The sequence below is a fragment of the Cheilinus undulatus genome, linkage group 14 (assembly GCF_018320785.1).
Source record: "Cheilinus undulatus linkage group 14, ASM1832078v1, whole genome shotgun sequence".
NCBI lineage: Eukaryota > Metazoa > Chordata > Actinopteri > Labriformes > Labridae > Cheilinus > Cheilinus undulatus.
Window position 1 is genome coordinate 1,273,030 of NC_054878.1, and position 16,752 is coordinate 1,289,781.

The 16,752-nt window shown below is 37.7% G+C and overlaps 1 protein-coding gene across 1 annotated transcript in view; it reads right to left on the minus strand.

Annotated features, from left to right (window-relative positions):
- The window catches only part of opn5 (opsin 5), a 105,887-nt gene extending 101,606 nt beyond the window's left edge, over positions 1–4,281 (minus strand). The window contains exon 1 of the mRNA XM_041805950.1: positions 4,139–4,281. Coding sequence (XP_041661884.1) covers positions 4,139–4,262 — 124 coding nt within the window. The 5' untranslated portion in view covers positions 4,263–4,281. The remainder of the gene's footprint in view (positions 1–4,138) is intronic.
- Between the last annotated feature and the right edge of the window lie 12,471 nt (positions 4,282–16,752).

A 16,752-nucleotide genomic window follows, 5' to 3' on the forward strand; every position in this document is an offset into this window, starting at 1 on the left:
ATAGTCCATCCATCAACACCTACAGGCAGTTCACAGACAACAATGAAACCAAGGAGCATGTGTGAGGAAGCTGGAGGATCCTGAGGAAGGCTGCTCAAGCAGGGATAAAATATGAAAATCCTAACCAGCGGGTGAACTGAACCCACTGACCTTCTTCCTATACGGCAACAGAGCTAACTACTGCACCACCATGCTGCTGCTTGGAAGTATTTGGAAAAGAGGATGGAAGAGGCAATAAGCAAAGAAACTCTTCCATCATTGCCAATTCCAACCTTTTATTTTTTTTGTAAAATATTGCTGATACTATATTTGGGCAATTTAGAAATGATCTTTAGACATTTTTTAAACCAAAAGAACAGTATGCACTCCTGATCAACATTGTAAGACCAGTTGAACAATGGCAATAATTGACATTTTGCACTGTTGGATATTAAGAAGGTTCTAAGTAGAGCTTTGAAATGCAAAAAGAAGAAATGGGAGAGAGACCAAAAAAAAAAAAAAAAACACTGAGCCTAACCCTTACCCTAGCAATTCAGTGAAAACAAGAATGAAACTGAAATAGGCTGTCCATCAGCTGGTCAGAAGTTTAAGACCACAGCCTTTAAAAGCCAAAATCCACACTAAAATGTGGATTCAGTGTCATTTTCTGTCAGGTATTCTCACTGTCATGACCTCCTGATGGCAAAGGCGAAAAAGCTTTCCATCTTTGAACGTGGTTGGATTGTTGAGCTGCATAAGCAAGGCCTCTGGCAGCGCGCCATCGCTGCTGAGGTTGGACGCATTAAGACCGTCACTTTGAATTTCTTTAAAGATCCTGAGGGTTATGGAACAAAAAAGTCAAGTGGTAGACCCAAAAAAATTTTCACCTGCACTGAGCCGCAGGATCCGATTGGCTGTCCGTCAAGACACGTGACGATCCTTGACCCAAACTAAGGCCATCACTGGTGCCGACTGCAGCCAAATAACCATCAGACGGCATCTGTGAGGGGAGGGTTGAAACTAGAAACGTCTTCAAAGGCCTCATCTCCTTCAACACCACTAAACTGACTTTGCAAGGGAGCACCAAACATGGGACACTGAAAGGTGGAAGTAAGTTTTATTATCTGATGAGAAAAATGTAACCTAGACGGTCCTGATGGCTTCCAACATTACTGGCATGGCAAGGAAATTCCACTGGAGATGTTTTCTTTGATGGCGCCTGGGGTGCCATCATGATCTGGGGGGCTTTTCCTTCAATGAAACAATGGAGCTTCAGGTTGTGCAGGGGTGTCAAACAGCTGGCTATGTGGAGATGCTGCAGTGGGCATCCCTCATGAGTGAGAGCCCTCGTCTGTGTGGTAATGACTGGGTTTTTCAACGGGACAATGCTGCAGTTCACAACGCCCACCTGACAAAGGACTTCTTCAGGAGAATAACCTCTTTCTTTTGGACCATCCTGTGTGTTCCCCTGATTATTCCATTATTTGATTATTTCCATTTTTCAACTGGTCTTAAAATTTTGATCAGTATCAAGTTTTGTACCCTCAAATCAACCTTTACTATCTTCTTATCAGTATTTACAGGTCAGAAGGTGAGGATATTGGGAATGCAGCTCTCTCACAATGTCAATAGTGTCTAAGACACTATTTTAATTCAGCTGTTCCCTTTCTTCACTGCTTTGCTGTCATTCTCATTTCACATAAATCCTTTCAGCTGCCATCACAAATAGAATATGTACTTCCCCTTCAATAATTTAACCAAAGCCATAATAAATTCACTTAAAGTGCTGTAGGCTCGCCAAACAGCTCTGACCTATACTGGAACCTGATCTCAACAAAGACCTCTATGTCTGCAGAGGGAGGTTAGAAATCTGTTTTGCTCTTGAACAGTTGTTATCTGTACATTTGGAAAATCTTCCTCTGGATCCTTTAAGTCTGAAAAGTCAGGGTTATTTTAAGCAAAACACAATAAATATATACTGAGTCAGCCTACTTCTAGGACAGGGGAAGAAAACCCACAAACAGCATCTTATTATACTGTACTACTGTCACTGGTTCCAGATTTATCAGAAACTTATGTCAAAATATCACTCTCAATTCATCTAAATATAAACTTCTTCAAACCTGATGCACTGATCTCTGGCAAACAAAGAGACATAAAAAGGATTATTTCCTTGGTGTGTTTTTATGTGTGATATATTCAGTTAAACTTTAGTCAACCATAGTTTTTGTTATTAGCTCATGTTTTCAGTCGGTGCTGTTTAAAAAAGGGAAAACAAATAGCTTATATTTGTGTGCCAGAACAGGTCTCCATGATCTAAACCCTGTTTAAGATTTGTTATACAGGGACACGATGGCTCACCACAGCAGACACGGGCCCCACATTCTTACAGTACCCCCACACTACCCCCCTGGGACACAGTCAAAAGCCTTCATCAAATTCACAAAACACATCTAGACTGGGGGCAAACTCCCATGCCCCCTCAAGGAGCCCTGCAAAGGTAAAGAGCTGGCCCACTGTCTCATGGCCAGGATGAAATCTGCATTGTTCCTCCTGTATCCAAGGTTCAACAATTGGCTGGAGCCTCCTTTCCGGCTCCCTGGAGTAAACTGTCCCCAGGAGGCTGAGTAGTATGACGCCCCGATAACTGGAGCACACCCTCTTGTCCCCCTTTTTAAATGTACACCACCATCTTGCTCTGCCACCTACAGGTCCTGTTCCATGCAACATTGAAGAGATGTGTCAGCCACGGCAGCCCCACAGCGTCCAGAACCTTTAGCATCTCAGGGTGAATCTCGTGTACACCTGGCACCCTGCCACCAAGCTTTCTGACCACCTCAGCAACCTCCGACAAGGAGTCATTTTAGATGGGTTCAGAAGACCTTTCCACCTACCAACGACATCCCCAGTCCGAGTATGCGCTTCTCCACTCCTGCTGATCACAGCCTGAGCCAAGCCCTGCCGCCTACTCCTGATTTGTTGGACAGATTGCCAGAATATCATTAATATCACTAAGGTTATTGCCACGAAAGGCACCAATGGTCTTCTGGCCATGACTTCTATCAGCCTCTTGTACAATGAAGGCTTTGAGCGCAGACCACTCAGAGTCCATGTCCCCAATCTCCCCCCCAGATGCACAGGAAGTTCCGGAGATGGGAGTTGAAGACCACGCAGACAGGGATGTCTGCCAGTCATCCTCACAACTTTTTTGGGTTTACCAGGTCTGTCCAGCAGCTTCCCCTCTGTTTGATCCAACTCACCACTAGGTGGTGATCACTCTCTTCACCTGAGTATCCAGAGCATACAGCCACAGATCTGACCAACAACAAGTCGATCATCAACCTTTGGCCTAGGGTGCTCTGGTACCGAGGACACCTATGAGCATCTGATGTTCAAACATGGCATTTGTTTTGGACAGTCCATGACTTACACAGAAGTCCAACAACAAAACACTCCTCGGGTTCAGATTGGGCAGGCTGTTCCTCCCAATCACCCCCCTCCAGGTGTCTCCGTCGTTGCCCACATGGGCGTTGAAGTCTCCAGAATGACAACAGAGTCTCCAGGTGGCGCCCCTTCAAAAGATTCCAAGAAGGTCAGGTGCTCCGAGACACACAGATTGTCTGAAAACTACAAATAATACAAACCTTTACAAATTAGATTAGTTTCCACATAAAAAGCCAATAACTGATGATTCATTGACAAACAGAAATGTGCCCTGGTCTGATGATCCATCATTAAGGGTTGTAGAAGCCAGTCTTACTTTTTAACACAAAAAAAATGATTTTCAAATCTAAAGGGAGTTTTTTTTTATTAATGTGAGAGCATGATTTAAAAATAACCATATATTTGATAACTAGGCTAGTTCATTAAAGGACAGAGAGTACTTTTGATCATTCATATTTTGTTTATTATTACAAACTATCTCTTCATCTTACCGGTTAGATCAAGTTTTACATCTTCTTGTCAGTCATTCAAGCACTGCATGCAGCAGACGTCATCTTTTCAATCACCCTAGGGGGAGATGCTGATGAAGTGGTGCTTATGGAATAAGGTAGTGTGGGTGATGCAGATACACTCTATGCCGAATTCAGAGACAAGCTTAAATAAAAATGTTAATGAAGACACAGAGAGGAAGCATTCTTTACATTTCTTGACTGACCTATGATACAGATGTAAAAAGCTGCAACAATGTCTGCTTCTCTGGAGAGCCTGGAGGCGAAGGGGTCACCATGAAGGAGATAATGGGGGATATGTGACGGGTGCATCCACGTTTCGTTCTCCATCACTGGCACCAGTGGAGAATGTCCTGCAAAGTAGAGGCAAAGGCTACTAAAATCAAGCTGCTTCCTCAGATTGAAAAAAGTTCACATGCATCAGGTAAACAGGACACATAACTGCATTATTACCGATGGCATCCCCCCTGAAATAAAAATGGTCAAAATCATCTCCCTTCTAAAACGGTCATCCCCCCTCTCCATCCCTTGAGCCATTTTTATAAATGAATGTGGAAATATTACTACTATTTTAACACTGGAAATATTACCACCATTTCAACATTTAGAGGGCTTTGTGCACAGGGCTTGACATTTACACCTGCCAACTAGCCAAATGCGGGTGGATTTTGGCCGTGTCGAGTAGCACCTGTATGATAAATATAATCGAGGTAATGTATATACAATGTTGACCAAACAAAAACTTTACCTGGTCTTTACGTTAGTAAATCAACCCTCACGATATCTATTTTTGGAAATCAGCGCCATTCGTGATCAATGAGGTGTGTGCTGAGTGCTCTCTCTCTCCTGAGCAGCACAGAAACTCTAATCACGTCTGGCCTGTATATCCACCTGTTATTCTGCAACCTCTCTTGTCAAAAGTCAGCTTCTGCTATTGTAGGAGCTATAGTAGATCCTTTAGTTTGTGAATTTATGGTAAAACTCCATAAAGCTCCCGCGCTGGTTCTGATTGACGTCGTAGAACTTCCTCCCGCTGATCAGCTGTATTGAAATCAGATCACGGGTGAAAACAAAGAAAACGTGGGTATATTTTAAGGGGATATAATACAATAAAGCCTACTGATAATGACACAGAAACAAAAACATAGTAAGAAAGATACAGAAGCGAAACGGATAAGCTGCTGTGTGAGGGACGGGGAGGGGGGCAGGGGGATGAGGGAGGCAAGATCACTGGTTTATGCTAGTTAATTCTGAGGGAAAAACCCCAATAAAACAGAGCTAAAAAATGTGAGATTAATGTTATGATGAAATAACTCTTGAAAAAGTCAGATAGACATTAAAAATATTATCTTTATTATTTCAACAAGGATTATTGCTATTATGGCCATTGATTACACCACAGGGTGGAGTAGGATAGCTCAATGAAGCATGTTTAAAGAAGAGAAATTCATTGGGTATGTGTTAGTTTTTGTTTATTCTGTTTTTTTATGTCTTGTCCTGTTGCACTATGGCAGGTGTCCTGGTTCTCTACTGAGGCCTTCCCTGACCTTGAAACAGTTATGTGTTCTCAGGTAAATTAGAAATTTAATAAAAAATGACACAAAATAAAGATAAGGAAAATGCACTTTATAGATTTACCATTTGTACCTGGAATGTAAATGGACTAAAAGAAGGTGTTAAAAACAAAAGGTTCTGGGTCATCTAAAAAAGTTCTCATCAGATATCGTCTTTCTGCAAGAGCTTCATTTTAAACCTGGTGAAATACAATACCTTAAGAGACAATGGGTTGGAGAAGTTTTTGAGTCCACTTTCACATCCTGTAGTAGACGAGTTGGGACACAAATTAATAAGAACATCCCCTTTAAATTAAATTCACAATATGCAGACCCAGAGGGTAGATGCTTAGTCATAAAATGTTTTATTTTTGGAACTACATATACAGAAGAAACTTGATACGTCTCCTACAGGAATCATTATATTAGGAGGTGATTTGAATAATATCTTTAGTATAAAGGACAGTTCACATAATAAAAGAAACGTACTACCACCGGCACGTCTAGTAGAATTTCTGGCAACAAACGAATTGCAGGATGTGTGGAGGGTAATACATCCCGAGAGTAAACCTTTTATTCCCATGCTCAAAAATCATACAGCTGAATAGATTACATTTAAATATCTACTAGAGGATTAGGAAGTGTGAACTAAAATTCATGATATAGTCATTTCAGATCATGCTGCAGTGACATGTCTAATGGTACCATTAATAAATAGATATGCTCAGAAAATTTGGAGAATGAACCGAAAACATTTAACTGATATAGAATTTCAGAATTACATCAAAAATCATATTGAGACATTCATGAATACAAATATTGAAAACACTACAATTGAAGACAGACCTCAGATGGACATTATGTGGGATGCCTTTAAAGCCTATATTAGAGGAGTAATGATATCCTTCTCAGTAAAAAAGAAAAAAGAATTAGACAGAGAGATTGACCAAGTGGGAAAATCCATGGTATTTCTCCAGAATGTTCATAAAAAGACTAACTGCATCAGTGATCTAGAGGAATTGCAAAAACTACAGCCAGAATATGACAGTCTGTTACTAAAAAAAAGTTCAGGATATTAAACAGAACACAAATAAACTGTCATATGTATCTGCTAATAAGACGGAAACAACTGAGCAATTTGGTCAAAAAAATAGTAAAAAGAAATATGGTAGCTCTAAAGGACAAACCCTCAAATAAAACAATAACAGATAATAAAATAATAAATGAAAGATTTGAGACATATTATAGGAACTTATACAAATCTGATAAGACACATATTGATTCTGAACCCTTCTTAAAATCAGTCAACTTGGAAGTTCTAACTAAGGAACAAAAAGAGGAGCTAAAAAAAAGTCGTAACAGTATCAGAAGTTAAAAAAGCAATCGACAGTTTTTCCTTAAAGAAGGCACCAGGTAATGATGGATTACCAGTTGAGTTTTATTCTGTTTTTTGGACTCAGATTAGTTCTTTATTTCTTGATGTTATTAATAATGCATGGAAGCATCATATCCTTCCAAAAACAATGTATCGAGCAATAATTACTGTGATACCAAAACCAGGACATGAAGGCAGTCAGCCATCTGATTATTGGCCCATAAGTTTGATTAATAGTGACAATAAAATTATTACTAAAATCTTAAATAATCGAATAGCTAAAATACTTCCAGGTTTAATTCATTATAATCAGACTGGCTTTATACAAAATAGAAGCCTAAAACTAACATTAGAACCTGTGTATCATTAATCCAGTATGCTAAGAAGCAAAAACTAGATCTGACACTGATGGCGGTCGATGCAGAGAAAGCCTTTGACCGTTTAGAGTGGGCTTACCTGTTAAAGTATTAGAAATGTATGGATTCCCAGAAGAAATAACAGCAATGATAAAGACAATATATAAATCACCTACTGCCCAGGTTTATGTTAATGAGACTCTTTCAAAGATATTTGGTCTACAACGAGGCACAAGACAGGGTTGCCCTTTATCCCCTTCATTATTTGCTTTGGCAATCGAACCTTTAGCCCAGAAAATTAGACAGACACAAGAAATTACAGGTGTAAAGGTAAGTAAAGGAGAATGTAAACTGAGTCTATTCGCGGATGATTTAATCTTATATTTAACTAATCTAAAGACATCTCTCCCAAAAGTAAAAGAACCTACTGAGGACTGCTCTAAAATATCAGGCTATAAGATAAACATTAAAAAAACAGAACTAATGCAAATTAACAAAGAACAGTGTAGTATCTCAAAAGATTTTGAGCATTTTCAATGGAAAAAAAATAAAGTATTTAGGATGCATTATAAGTTCTGATAGAACAACGCTATATGAAGACAATTTCAAGTCTTTGATCAGTGAATTAAAATGTTCTCTTGATAGGTGGACAGATTTCCCTATTAACTTAATTGGAAGAATAAACTTAATTAAAATGATATGGTAACCCAAATTCCTTTCCATTTTTCAAACATTACCTCTTATTCCTCCAAAACAGTTTTTCACGTGAATCAATACTTTACTTTCCTCCTTTTCTGGTCAAATAAAGCAAATCGATTGAGCAGGAATCTTCTCCAAAACAAGAGAACAGAAGGAGGTCTTCAATTCCCAAATTTAGAATTGTATTACTATGCCTCAGACATTTTACATTGATCGAATAATTAATGATGCCAATGAAGACCCTTGGATAGGCATAGAAAATGACCAACTAAAACCTTATAACTTACTTACTTCTCTATTTATAAAACATAAAATAAAAGTGCCCAACTTTGTTATAAATAGCACCTTAAAATCATGGCAGAAAATTAAAAATATACTAGCAGTGGAACTTAGTATACCCAAGAAAACAAAGATCTGGAATAATCCGTCAATAAAACTCCAAAATAGGGAACTGAACTGGGACAGTTGGAGGAAAAAAGGTATTCCGTACCTCTCAGACATATTTGAAAATAACGATGTTCTTTCATTTGTAGAGCTCCAGACCAAATTTGCCTTGGAAAACAAGGAGTTTTTTAGATATCTACTGCTTAAGAACTGGATTACAGAAAACTTTGAGTTAAAATATGATCTAGTCCCAGGACCCTTTGAGGAGTTTTTGGTAAAAGGCGGTAAAAAGAAACAACTAATCAGAACTGTATACAGCATGCTGCTGAAGGAACAATCTAAACTGTACTCAATGGAAAAGCTGTATGACAAATGGAACGAAGACCTTCAATTTAATGATGCTAGCACAAACTGGAATAAATGTGTATATCTCACCAATAGCATTACTGGAAATGAAAACCTATGTTTAATACAATACAAACTCGTGACAAGAATATACTAAACAAGAGATAAAATTCATAATTACTATCCAAACTCCTCTGATCAGTGTGTGAAGTGTGGATCTCCTGACTCCCTTAGCCACTCATTCTGGTCATGTGTTAAAGTGATGAGTGTGGAATGAGATTCAAGACTGGATGTCTGTTATATGTAAAAAACAAATTCACTTCTCAGCTGCACTCTGCATCTTCCACAATGCTGAGGCAATCCACCATCCATTGGGATGGCAGATTCTGTTTTCTGCCTTAGTTTATAAGAAGTTAATCTTAAAACACTGGAAAAAAACAGAGGCTCCTTCTCTATATGCTTGGAAAGGATTGATGGGATATTACTTGACAATAGAAAAGACACTAGCTGAAGATAACAATAAGGTGAAACAATTTAATGATGTATGGAAACAGATTCATGAAGCATTATGAAATACGAATTATTGAAACGTTCAATTTTACAACTATGGGGTAAAGGGGGGGATCAGCAGAGAACACAGGACAGGGACCAATGTTAGGTGTTTGTGTGTATGTGTGTGATATGTACAGGTGTACAGGGTGAGTCTTGTTGGGGTGGTATGAGACTGCAACGTTACGTTACGTTATGTTATGTTATGTTACTTTATGTTATGTTGTTTTACGTTATGTTATGTTATGTTATGTTATGTTATGTTATGTTATTGTTCTGTTCAAAAAAAGGCTATGTACCCTGGGGTGGCAAGCATGAAAATTAATAAAAAAAATAGTTGTATGATCGTTGAAAGCTCACAAAAATGTGAGAAAAATGGTCAAAAGCAGGAAAAACATGGCAGAAAATAAGTGTAAAAGTGGCTTAAATGGGCAAAATGTGAGAAAAAGGTCAAAAACACCAAAAAGTTAGTGTAAAAGTAACTTAAATGGGCAAAAATGTGAACAAATTGGTCAAAAAGCAGCAAAAACTGAGTGTAAAAGTAACTTAAATGGGCAAAAATGAGAGAGAAAAAAGGTCCAAAAACAGGCAAAAACAGCAAAAAATATTTGCTAAACGCCAGAATAATGAGAGAGATCATTTTTTAGACAATTTTTTATCATTTTCTTGAGAGTCAGAAGTTTACATACATTTCATTAGTATTTGGTAGCATTGCCTTTAAACTGTATGACTTGGGTCAAATGTTTTGGATATGCTTCCACAAGCTTCTCACAATAGTTTGCAGGAATTTTGGCCCATTCCTCCTGGCTGAACTGGTGTAACTGAGCCAAGTTTGTAGGCCGCCTTGCTCACATATGCCTTTTCAGCTCTGCCCATAAATTTTCAATGGGATTGAGATCAGGGCTTTGTGATGGCCACTCCAAAACACTGACTTTGTTATCCTTAAGCCACTTTGTAACCAGTTTGGCAGTATGCTTAGGGTCATTGTCCATTTGGAAAACCCATTTGCGCCCAAGCTTTAACTTCCTGGCTGATGTCTTGAGATGTTGCTTCAGTATTTCCACATAATGTTCTTTCCTCATGATGCCATCTATTTTGTGAAGTGCACCAGTCCCTCCTGCAGCAAAACAACCCCACAACATGATGCTGCCACCCCCATGTTTCACAGTTGGGATGGTGTTCTCAGGCTTGCAAGCTTCCCCCTTTTTTCTCCAAATGTAACGATGGTCATTATGGCCAAAAAGTTCAATTTTAGTTTCGTCAGACCACAGAACATGTCTCCAAAAATTAAGGTCTTTGTCCCTGTGTGCATTTGCAAACTGTAATCTGGCTTTTTTATGATTCTTTTGGAGTAATGGCTTCTTCCTGGGAGAGTGGCCTTTCAGCCCATGTGGGTACAGGACTCGTTTGACTGTTGATAATGACACACTCTTACCAGCTTCAGCCAGCATCTTCACAAGGTCTTTTGCTTTTGTTCTTGGGTTGAGATGCACTTTTCGGACCAAAGCACGTTCATCTCTGGGACACAGAACCCGTCTCCTTCCTGAGCGGTATGATGGCTGGACATTCCCATGGTGTTTATACTTGCGTATAATTGTTTGAACAGATGAACGTGGCACCTTCAGGCATCTGGAAATTGCACCCAAGGATGAACCAGACTTGTGCAAGTCCACAATTCTTCTCCTGATATCTTGGCTGATTTCTTTTGATTTTCCCATGATGTTACACAAAGAAGCAGTGTGTTTCAGGTGTGCCTTAAAATACATCCACAGGTGTGCCTCTAATTAACTCAAATGTTGTCAATAAACCTATCAGAGGCTTCCAAAGATATGACATCATCATCTGGGCTTTCCCAAATTGTTTAAAGGCATAGTAATCTTAGTGTCTAATTGACCAAAAACAGGAAAAGTTTGATCTGATTTAATGTGCCTTTTTATATAGTGATGACTTTCATGACGTTTACTTCAATCTATGTTTCATTCTTGACTGTGAAACTGCAAAAAATACAAACAGTTCCATTAAACCCTTTACAAAAAATAAAACAAGGTATATCTAAACATAAATGTATACAGGATTAGCCTATTAGCTGGGTAGTGCTAGCTTATTAGCATGTTAACATTTGCATATCTGCTAGCCAAAGCTGTTTCAATTAACATCACATAAACTTCGAAGAAACTTCCAAACACAGCAGGAAGGCAACATAAACATTGTAAACGCTGTTTATACTTACAGACATTGCTTTAGCATGCAGAAAGGAAAGAATCCAAGCTCAACTGAGTGCTCACGGACCGCAGAATCACTGAAATAATGTTACTTCCGGTTTAGACAGGAAGTGCAGGTAAAAACATGTGAGAGCAGAAAAGAATGCTCTTGACTACCACAAAATGGCGTAATTACATTGTAAACATGGAAAAATACCATTAACACTACTGTGGGGGCAGAACATATTCCATATCTGATCTAAAGCCTTTATAATCTGTTAATAGGTGACTAGTCACAGACTTTCCATCTCCTTGAATGGTTTAGCAGGGGACAGAAGATTTACTTCTGTCCCCCTGACCTTTGTGGAGTGGCAAAAGGAATACTGAATTACTGAGCCATTGTAGCTAACCTCGTCTTCCTTTGATTGAAAACAGCTTACTGTGGTGACAGGCAAAGACTGACATGTGATTGGCTCAAAGTGGAGCAGGCAGCCTCCATCAGAGAGGTTCACTCAAGGAAATTAGGTGAGATATAGTGGTGTGCTTTTAATCAATGATCATCAGAATCAGCTTAATGGCCAAGCACGCTTACACAACAAGGACTTTGACTCTGGTTAGCTTTGCTTTCAATGTGCAGGAATTCTACATCAAATACTAAAAAAATAAGATTTAAATACGTAGAGCTCCTGATAGGTATTTTTACTATAAACAAGTCCATGTGCAATCACGGTACAGTTGCAAGGTGTGCAAAGGATGCAAAAATGCCCAAAAGACACAAAATTATAACAAAATACATTAATATGGAAAAGTTACATGTGGTACGTACATTTTTTAACATAATTTACATTAATTAGTGCAAATGTGCATACCGGAGAGGAAATTTGACCAATATTTTTCTTTTTTCAAAACAATATTTAAGTATAGTAGAAAAGAGACAAGGCAGGATATTTCAGTCGTGAAACAGACTGACTGATCAGATTTCATATTTGTCATCAGGAAGCTGATAGCAAAGACTGCCAGGGGTGTGAATGCCATGGACAGAACGCTCGTCCAATCATCTCACAGGAAGTTATTGAAAAGTCCTGCCCTTCCCAAACGCTTCATATGGAAGGTTCCCTGATGAATGTGAGATATTCATGCATGAAACAGTGTTGTATCAGGTAAGATGAAAGACATTCAAGTAATAAATAGGTCCACTAAAAAGACAATTCCATGAAAAAAAGAAGGACACATGCTGGGTACATATAAAAGGCCAAGGAGCAACATTTCCAGAGTTTTTCTGAACGTCACTGCCAGAGATCCAAACCTATTTCAAGGCTAATGAGGGACACCGTCTTTGACTCAGTCCCTTACTGTCCTGTTCTGACCTTTACATCTGGTTAATGCATCAGCTTGAATTAGAGGAAATCATTGGCTGTCTACATCCTCCCTTGGTCCAGAGAGAGGCAAACAAAAATATAGCAGAACAAGATCTGACCCGTGAGGGCAGAAGAGGAGGCTCAGTGAATTCCATATACAGTGAGAAACAAACATTTATTTTTATTTATCTAAAAATAAAGAAAGACATAACAAGTGTGCTTTAAAAGTTAAAAACAGAAGAAAAAAACAAACTTTTAAGAAAGGTGGTTTCACAGATCTGATATCTAACATGCCTACACTGGGACCAAAAAGAAAAATCTAATTCAGTGAGGAATGCTGTCCTCAGGTTTCCTCCTGTGGCCACAACGATTGGCTTTAGAAAAACAGCACAGCAACTGCTGCCCATTCAGAGAGGGCATCTTAGATAAAAAGCAGCTAAAACTCCCCTCAGTATGTCTTTCTCTACATATATGACAACTTCCTCTTAAATCAATTACTCATAAAAAGTCTTGAACATTATAGAAATTGAAATTAGTATACGAGCATCTTCTCACAATGCAGTAAAGTGTTACTCAACCCTGCTCAACCAAAGAGCCAAACAGCTGAAAAATGCCTTTGCAAGAGCCACAATCTAAGTGATGAAAACAGCTTGAAATAGCAATAAAAGTGGGTTAAATGCGGCAAAAATGGTCCAATATTGGAAAAACATGGCAGAAAAAAAAATAAAGAGAAGTGACAAAAATGGGCAAAAAGCAGTCAAGAGCGGCAAAATTGGGCAACATAAGAAACAAGTGGTATTTAATAGCAAAAGGTAGCCTAAATGGGCAAAAAATTGTGAAAAAGGGCAAAACTGGGATAGAAGTGGCTAAAAGAAGTTGCAAAATAGGGCAAAAAAGAGAAAGCAAGTGGTATTTAATTGCAAAAGGTAGCTTAAATGAGTAAAAGTGGCAAAAATGTGGCAAAAAAATAGAGAAAAGTGACAAAAATGGGCAAAAAGCAGTGAAGGGTAGCAAAATAGGGCAAAAAAGAGGAAAAAAGTGGTATTTAATTGCAAAAGGTAGCTTTAATGGGCAAAAAGTGGTGAAACTGGGGAAAAGAGGGTAAAAAAAAAGAAGTAACAAAAAGGGGCAAACAAAATAGGAAAAAAGGGGCACTAAATGGCAAAAGGCAGCTTAAATGGGCAAAAAGTGGCAAAAATGGGAAAAAATTAGGAAAAAAAGCAGTATTTTATGGCAAAGGTATCTTTTACTAGGTGAAAGGTGGCAAAAAAAATTGTGAAAAAGGGCAAAAATGGGACAATTAAGTTTGACAAAGCTTACTGTAGGAGTCTGGGAAACAAACTCATTTATGTGATTAATTTTTGAGGTCAAAGTTTTCTGGGGGAATAATGTTTCAAATTAAGACATAAAAGAGCCACACGTTGAGTATCACTGGTTTAGAGCATGCAAATGTGAGTGGAAATACATCTGAGATTGCTCTGTGAGGTGGAATGTGTGGGTGGGTATTAGCCCCTCTAGCAGATTGCATTTTTACTCAAGCTGCAACTTTCCCATAAATTCAGTCAGCCATTCATTCCCATGCCAACATGGGAACATGTTCACAATGTTCATGAGTCAATGTCACATTAAACAGGCTGATTAACTGATATATTTCAATTAAATTAAACATTCACACCCAAAAAAACTAAATAAAAAAAGATAACGGCTGGTAAAAATGCATTTGACAGTTTATTCTCTGGTTGCTCTGATACTGAAAAAGAGCAATAAATGCCCTGCTAACAATGACTTCAGTGTTATGATCATTACCAGACTTATGAAAATAGCTCACACTTTAAAAGCACATGCACATGAAAATTAGTTTAAATAGAAATAAGCAGAATGATGTGGCCTCTAAACACAGCATAAAGGTGGGGGAAAATGAGTGAAAACAACTAAAAAGCAGCAAATAGGTTGGGGGAAATGGGAAAATGACATGTAATGGCAAGAGGCACTTTAAATGGGCAAAAGTGGCAAAAAAGGGAAAAAATGGGCAAAAAAAAATTGCAAATAAGGGCAATGAAAATATACAGACAAAGAATAAAGGTTGACAATTAAATCTGACAATTAAAGCCTGCTGTATAAGTGTGGGACACAAATTGCAATGGATAATTCTGAGGTCAAAGTTTCCCTTCTTAATGGTTTTGCTGGGGAATAATATTTCAAATTTAGACATAAAGAGCCACATGTGGCTCTAGAGATATAAATCTCAGTCATGTCAGAGTTTTGACAGTAATATTAACCCTTATGCCCTGTTAAAAAAAGGTTGCTCTCGGTTTGTTAACTACAAAGTTTGTAGTTTGACCTTTAAAATGGAATAACTTTATGAAAGATCAAAATTTTTCCAAACTTTTTTCGTTTCTTCATGAAGGGGTTCATGATTGGTTTGTATCATGATTTAATGAATCACATTAAAAATTAACCCTTCAGATGCCATTTTTTAATCATATACCACCAACTGCTTTTTCGGGAAAAAAACAAACAAACATATAAGTCAATTTTCAATTTTCAATTTTATTTTTATTTTTTTATTTTTTTGACTTTGATATCAGAATCACCGGCTTAACTATCATGATAATACATGAGAGTATTGATTTTGGTGCATTATTACTTTTTGCTTAATGTCCGTTTGACTGTGTAGTCAAAAAAAAGTTACGTTCAGTTTGTTAACTACAAAGTTTGTACCATAGACTTCCATTATTAACACATTTTTGATCAGGTTTTACATTCATTTTGAAGGTTAGGCCTCAAATTGTATGTTTTTTACTCATATTTAGCCAATTTTTTATATATCATATAGTTTCTCACTGAGGAACAGCCATGGCTCTGTCACAAAGTAGAAAAAATGAGGATTAAAAGTAAAAAACATACAATTTGAGGCCTAACCTAAAAATGAATGCATAACCTGATGAAAATCTTGATTTTATCCTGCCATGGCAAAGGAATAAGAAATACTAGTTTTATGGCTTTTTATGAGTTTACACATTTGCATATTTTCCCATTAGGATTTCATTGTCTGTGAGTAGATTACACTCTGACACACACCTGGAATATTTTTTTTCATTTCAACCATTCTGACTGAAAGATCTTATCACTAACAACACGTCAAAACCATTTAGTTGTAAAAAAAGTTTTTTTTAACTGGTCTGCAGCCATGCCAATTACTTATATGGCCACCAGAAGTCATTACTTTTTATTTGGGTAGGTGGGGAGATGTGAAAATGGGGCAATTTTGTAATTGACTTAATTTTTACAAAACTTCAAGAAGTTTGCTACAGAGAAATGGGAAATTACAGGGCAAATATTTTTTTCACGTTGTTTTACATGGGCGGTCAAAATGTGTTAATAATGGAAGTCTATGGTACAAACTTTGTAGTTAACAAACTGAACGTAACTTTTTTTGACTACACAGTCAAAATTCAATAAATATGGTTGAAACTCATAAATTTTAAAATTCATGCAAAAACACACTTCCTGACTTAATTTTGGCGGCAAGATCACAATCACACCTAAAGTTATTTCATATAATGCACTCCAAAATACACGGATATCCCTTAACAGGGTAAAAAGGTTAAAGGGTTATTGAAAAAAAATTCACTCTTAAGCCATCCAAATGTAGAAGCATCAATGCTTCGTTACGCAAAGTACTGATGGAGCTCTCAGGAGATTAATCTGATTAAACTATAACGCCTCCAGGCGTTTAACTGTGGACACTAGGACAGACCTTTAGGATAATATTTACCACAATAACAGACCTTTAGGCTAATATTTACCACAATAACAGACCTTTAGGCTAATATTTACCACAATAACAGACCTTTAGACTAATATTTACCACAATAACAGACCTTTAGGCTAATATTTACCACAATAACAGACCTTTAGGCTAATATTTACCACAATAACAGACCTTTAGGCTAATATTTACCACAATAACAGACCTTTAGGCTAATATTTACCACAA